The 6,694-nt window shown below is 37.3% G+C and overlaps 1 protein-coding gene across 1 annotated transcript; it reads right to left on the bottom strand.

The window, feature by feature from the left end:
- Window positions 1-2,360: 2,360 nt before the first annotated feature.
- On the bottom strand, window positions 2,361-6,694 carry LOC132616798 (ras-related protein YPT3). Its single transcript, XM_060331461.1, has 2 exons — window positions 6,344-6,694; window positions 2,361-3,120 (listed from the first exon to the last, which is right to left on the bottom strand). Exons 1-2 carry the CDS (start codon window positions 6,562-6,564, stop codon window positions 2,685-2,687), a joined length of 657 nt encoding a protein of 218 aa, XP_060187444.1. The 5' UTR covers window positions 6,565-6,694; the 3' UTR covers window positions 2,361-2,684.

Here is a 6,694-nt window from a genome sequence, read left to right as displayed (position 1 = left end):
CTACTATTTAATTTTGCGAAGATAAATACGATGTGTGTGCGTAAGCTGGTAAAAAATGCTGAAATGATAAAAAATAACTATGAATTATAATAATAATAATAATAATAATAATAATAATAATAATAATAACTCTAATAGAATAATAAAACGTGAGTATTAATAAGAGGCTAATAATTATAGTAAAATATAATTTTTTTTTTTTAATTTTCCCAAAATATTAGAAGCGTAAATAGGTATTTCGGAGGAGAGGCGGGACAAAATTGGGTGTCAACAGTCTTCTTGATTGAAAGCTAAAGAATGTAGCGACAATAATGAAAAATCGGAGGGTAATGACGACGGGTCACTCCGACTCTTTCTATGATGTCTCTTCTGAGGTCAGTCTTGCATTGCACTTATATATATGCATTTACTTTCATTACCGAGCCGCGCTATAGTGGGCCGGGTAGGCACTTATATGTGCACCTAGACATGTTTCTTTCTTTACCGAGTCGTGTTGTAGGCGGCCAGGTAGGCACATAGCTGTGCACCTAGATGTATTTCTTTCTTTACCGAGCCGTGCTGTAGGCGGCCGAGTAGGCACGTAGCTGTGCATTGCCACTGATCAGTTGGGCAGAGATGATGTTATGATGATGATCTCACCCCATAGAGGGATTTATTATTGTTATATGATATGATATATGCCTCCACAGTGAGGAATGATTTTACGCGCATGCAAGCCGTGCTGTAGGCGGCCGGGTAGGCACGTAGCTGTGCATTGCCACTGATCAGTTGGGCAGAGATGATGTTATGATGGTGAGCTCACCCTACAGAGGGATTTATGATTGTTATATGATATGATATATACCTCCACAATGAGGAATGATTTTACGGGCATGCATTTACATTTATGTCATGATTATGGTCGCCCTCAGTGGCCTCGTTCAGAGTTTCAGTTTGTCTCTACATCTTTTCCCACGTTATCTGTATCTCTTATGCTTATGTTATGTCTATGCTTACTGCCTTACATGCTCTGTACATCTTTCGTACTGAAGCATTTTGTGCGCTGTGATCATGCCCACAGGTACGGTAGACGGATTGTTGTACCTTTCTCAATAGGATACCAAAGTTCAATAGGGATGTTCGCACTCCATTCTCCGGAGTTGCTGGTCAGAGTCATTAAATAGGATGCGTGCATATATATATAGAGAGAGAGTATGGCTATGGGTATGTCGGGGCCACTGTCCCGACTGGTTGATGCATATTAGTGCTCTTAGAGGCTTACAGACTATCAGTCACAGTGTACAGGTATTGTGTTTGGCCTTGCCGGCCTTCTGACTAGTTGTCTTTCTTGGTTGTGGCCTTATCGGCCCTAGTTATGCATATATGTGTTGTTGGGCCTTTTCTGCTTGCAGGTTGTCATGATATACTTCTTACAATTGTTATTCAGCAGCCTCGTCGGCCTATGATTCACGTTACATTGTTTAGATATCACAGTTGGTTTGCTCGGCCCTTCGGGTGCCGGGTGCCGGCCACACCCCCAAGGTTGGGGTGTGACAGAACGCATTGTATAAATAGTTAGTGGTAGTAAGATATTTTCATATCATTGTATACACATTTCTGTATTTTTTCTCTCTCTACATATGAATGAAGTTTTAATCTTCTTCTTCAAGTCTTAGTTTTCTCCATTAATCTCTGATCAATTGCCATGGCTGAGTCATTCAACACTACCACACAACTCTGCCTACCAAAGTTTGGGCATATAGAGGGAAATCATCTAAAAATTTTTTTGCCCTTCACTAAAATTTGAACATAAAGTCTCATAGTTCTTTCCCACTTCATTGATCATTAGACAGATCCTAATATATATTTTTGTCTTTTTAAATTTCATGAGGAATCAGACTATGCTGAAACAATGAAAATAGTGGTTAGTTCGATAAGACAAAGAAAGCAATGATGGAGTATCCTTCTGTCTGTCATGGCAAGGAAGTGCTGTTAAATGAGATTCACATGCCGACAGAGTACCCCTCAATTATTCCTTCGAAAGAGAACGCGACCCACCCAAAATTAGACATATGAAAGAAATCATAATAGTTTTGCCTGTGTGCGCTTTGTTGACCACTTGGCACACCCCAATATGTTCTTTTAACTTTAATTTCGTGTCAAACTACACCAAATAAATTGAAATTCATAGGAATTTTGGTGACTTTCTTAAGACAGAGAAAGCAATGATCTGTCCGTAAATGCAAGGAAGGGCTGTAAATGAGATTCTTACATGCTGTACCTGCAGACTATCAAATTTTGATCTTGCCCAAGTTATGAACACCAACAATTGCTACTCAGTAAATAGACTTTTAAAGGAAAAAACTAAATTCAGACGTTCATTCGATACAAAAGAAGATATCGATAATATGGTATTGGAAAGATCTTGATAGTGTCTCAATATTTCAAAGCCATCATCCAGAACAACATAAAACTAAGACCTTGTTTGAACATTCAGTAATTAGAAATTAGAAACTAACAGCACCTGCTCCTCCTTTGGAGTTCTGCATGAGAACGTTGATTCATGTATTCTCATGGCTAGTATAAATCTTATATCCCACAAGCACGATAACCAGCAAAAAGAAAAAGGGAGGAAATCATTGATTTAATGACAATTTACAACTGATAAAGCTTGAGCTATTGTCTTTGCATAGTTTCCCGCGACCCTAGGTTGAACAGCATCCGAACTTTTTCCAAGCAGATCCTTCATCTTTGATGTTAATTGTCTGTCCTTTAGGTGGAGCAGATGTAGTAGCACCTTCATCGCCTGTCTCGACTGCCTTTTTACTAACTATACCGTATATCTGCGTGAGAACTTCAGTAAATGCATTGTTGACATTAGTTGCTTCTAATGCAGAAGTCTCCATGAAGTATAATGCCTCCCTTTCTGCCAAGGATTTAGCCTCATCAGTTGAAACAGCCACAAGATGTCGGAGATCTGATTTGTTGCCAAGGAGCATGACTACAATGTTAGGGTCAGTATGGTCCCTCAACTCCTTCAACCACCTTGTAACGTTCTCAAAGGTAACATGTCGAGTAACATCATATACGAGCAAAGCACCGACAGCTCCCCGATAGTAAGCACTGGTAATGGCACGATACCTGGTATGGCAGAAGAAAAACTGAAGCACTAGTACAACAACTTAAGATGATCGCATCCAATTGACAAAAGTTCTAAAAGGGACAAGGATACATCCAATTGTTCCCTTTCTATGAAACAGTAGCAACAACACATTCGTCATTAGCAAAGAATGTCAATAGTGGGGGGAAAAGGGACACCAAGAGAGAGGGAAGAAGAAAAACGAAAAAAGAAAAAATCTGCAAGTGAGCTTGAATTTAATGAATTTGCTAATCAAGAAAAATAATGTTGTAGTTTACTATAAGAGACCCATTTTATTACTAATAAAACTTGAAATTCACAAAGTCAACTTTATGTCAAAGATACAACTAATTCAGCTGTTCTCAAGACAAGCAATAAAGCGGAACCAAGATGTAACTTAAATGGGTTCAAAAGACTAACCTAAATACTTCATTCCATTAGTATTTCTCAACATTTCTCCCTAAACATAGAAATAAATCCACAACTCACGGAACAAGAGATGATCTAACATGATCTACACAAAATTGGAAAAAACAATACGAGAAGAAACCATAAGATAGAAAATAAAGATCCAGAAGGATGAGGTCTACTCCATCTTTCTTCTGCTACTATCTTTTAGGGCTAAGTTGGAAACTGTGGGTAAAAATATCAGATTAAAAATAGCACCTTACGCGGAATAGTTAGAAAAGAAAATAAATTCTTTTTTCCTCACAAGAGATGAAATTGTGCAGAGATTACCTCTCATGCGGCTACGTTCTCAGGAAAATGGTTTTGCATGCAAACACCAATAGGGAATATAGCAAAACGTGGCCATTCAAGCAGGAATAACTGTACTTTATCTTCCTCTTAATCCACTTCTCATGTTTTATCATGCCAGCTACATAACATACTCCAATCACACATCGTTTAAACTGCACCATGTTTGCACCCAAATATTATTATTTTCTGTAAGAAACATGAGCATAGAACGTTTGGAAGGATGACAATGATGTAATACCATTGCTAATGGCATGCGAAACACACTTATGATTCATAAGCCCGGTAGCCAATAATGTCAACCACATCCTAAGGTATTTTAGTTCCCCAAAGTTTCTCCCTAAGCTGGAATGTTTTGGTTCCCCAAATGTCTTTTCTTTCATCACGTTCGTCGTTCGCTACCTTTGGGAGAAATGACTTATGCGGGATTTTTTTTTTTTTTTTCACTCATTCCAAATATCTACTACAATCCTTCTCCTTGAATAACATAATACAATAGAAGTTATGAACACCAAGTGTGATCTAACAGTCAATGAAGTGGATGAAGACAATGGAATTTCTGGGATCAAATCCTAGCAAAGACAAAAAAAATTAGGTGAGCTCTACAATCTGCCCAAGCTTTGGTAGATACTTCCCGGGTAACTATACCAGTGGAGTTAGCACGCAACTGACCATAAACGGCCTCGGTTTAGTTTCTAGCCATGTTAGAAGTGTTTGCAAAAATTACAACCAAACAAAAAAGTGTCTTATTCTGCAAAGAGTAACGGTGTCTCGAAATGGAGTATATTTTACATTGCTCAGTTTAGTAAAGCTATTTCATATTTAGAGTAAGCATTTGTTGGCAAAAAGCATTTCATTCTAGTCTATACATCATTCCAGGCCTGTAATAGATTCAATTCCCTTATCAGGTATAAGGCTAAATTCTCTTCTTTTTTTTCCTTCTTTCTATAACTGGCAAAAGAAAAGATAAGAAATTTCCGTAAAAATCTAACATCAAGGATTTGGTGGAGTGGATGGGATCTCCCGCTGTTAACCAGAGGTCATAGGTTCGAGTCCCGGAGGGGGAACCCCTTGGTAGGGAGCGCTTCCCCATTTACGAATGTCAGTGGCGGATCTAGGATTTTAAGTTCGTGGGTGCTCGCCTTTTAACGACGAACTATGATTGTTTCCAGGTAATTAGGACACTGAAGAAAAGGTTGTAAACATTAATGCAAGTGATACTTTTTTTCTCCTTTTTACCACAGTTAAGCAAACTAATTAAAAAGGGAAAATTAGAAGTCCAAAAAAGCAAATAAGCAGTGAGAAAGGAAAAGAAAAACCAGCTGGTAAAACTAAAAGGAAGATCTGGCCAAAAATTTGAGAAGCAAACGCTCTAAGCAAAGGATTGGTCTCGAATCTCACGCAAACAACAACTTTGATTTTCCCTTTTAAATCAAAGCACCCAGCAGCAGCTTTATGCAATGGGTGCTTAAGCATTTTATATATCCGTTTTGTTGATTTTTATATATAAATACGTAAAGCTTGGGATGCAGTCAATGGGTGCTGGAGCACCACTTTGCACTACGTGGGTCCGCCCCTGACGAATATAAACTACCGGGGCTAGTGAGAATCGGATATCATATGGTTACACCCACAAGGAAAAATGCTAAGAAACCAGCCAACCAATAAAATGGTCAAGGATTTCAAATATTATGAGGAAATCGAGAGTTGCTTTGGTCATTGATTTTTCATATTAGAAAATATACCCTCCCAATGTAAGTAGTATGGGCTGAATAAGTTAAAATAATCTTATGACAACAAATTTGGAAGCTAAAATTTCTAAAACTAGCTTTTAGATTGACACCACAATAGCATCTAAACAATAAGGTATATGTATACACACTCTGCACAAGTGTTGAATGTGTGATCTTCATCAAAAAAAAAAAAAAGTTTTGAATGTGTGATCATCTCGTCTAAAGGTCTATTAGAGATGACACAATTTTATAAACTTAATTATGTCTTCAAAACTGCCCTCACGATCAACTCTTATATTTTTCATAAACCAAGCACGTAAAATTTTTATTTTTATAATTGGTGTCAGTAAGACTTCCATGTCCCTCAAATTTCAAATAGGAACACACAACCCCTTAGACAAGAAATCCCCTTCAAGCAACAATACCACATGGTGTACATCTAGAAACTCTTAGACAATACCAATAAACACAACAACATTCAAGAATTCTACAAATAAGAAGATCAAAACAACTAAACCTCAAGCAATTTTGATTCCACTAAAGCAAGACACACTTCAAAACAAGCACTTACTAGTTACTACTACTCTTGAACCCCACAACTTAAAAATTTTGCAGACTTAACTCAATTCTCAAACCATAAATCATAAACAAGAAAACCCCAGATACAGAAACACAAAAAGGAACACATACATAAGATTCATATCAAGAATTTTTCCAAAAAAGATATAAACTTTACCTTTCTTGACCAGCAGTATCCCAAATCTGAGCTTTAATAACTTTACCTTCAATTTTAAGACTTTTTGTTGCAAACTCAACACCAATAGTAGACTTAGATTCTAAATTGAATTCATTCTTGGTAAACCTGGAAAGCAGATTGGATTTACCTACACCTGAATCACCTATCAACACCAACTTGAATAGGTAATCATACTCTTCTTCACCTCTATAAGCTGCCATAACTATCTTTTTTGCTCTGTAATTTTACTTCTCTTTTTGATTGAGCAAAATAGTAACTCACAAAAAAGCTTCAAGTTTTGAAGAAATAAAAAAGTCTTGAAGGCAGAGAAATGGGGTTGAGATTCTTGTC

The sequence above is a fragment of the Lycium barbarum genome, chromosome 11, assembly GCF_019175385.1.
Source record: "Lycium barbarum isolate Lr01 chromosome 11, ASM1917538v2, whole genome shotgun sequence".
NCBI lineage: Eukaryota > Viridiplantae > Streptophyta > Magnoliopsida > Solanales > Solanaceae > Lycium > Lycium barbarum.
This window is presented reverse-complemented; position numbering and strand designations above follow the sequence as displayed.

Bases quoted from the DNA above. Each gene is read 5' to 3' on its own strand.
- LOC132616798 (XM_060331461.1), bottom strand. From the start codon at position 6,564: ATGGCAGCTTATAGAGGTGAAGAAGAGTATGATTACCTATTCAAGTTG. The intron at 3,121-6,343 runs GTAAAGTTTATA...CTGCCATACCAG, and splicing joins GATACTGCTGGTCAAGAAAG to GTATCGTGCCATTACCAGTG.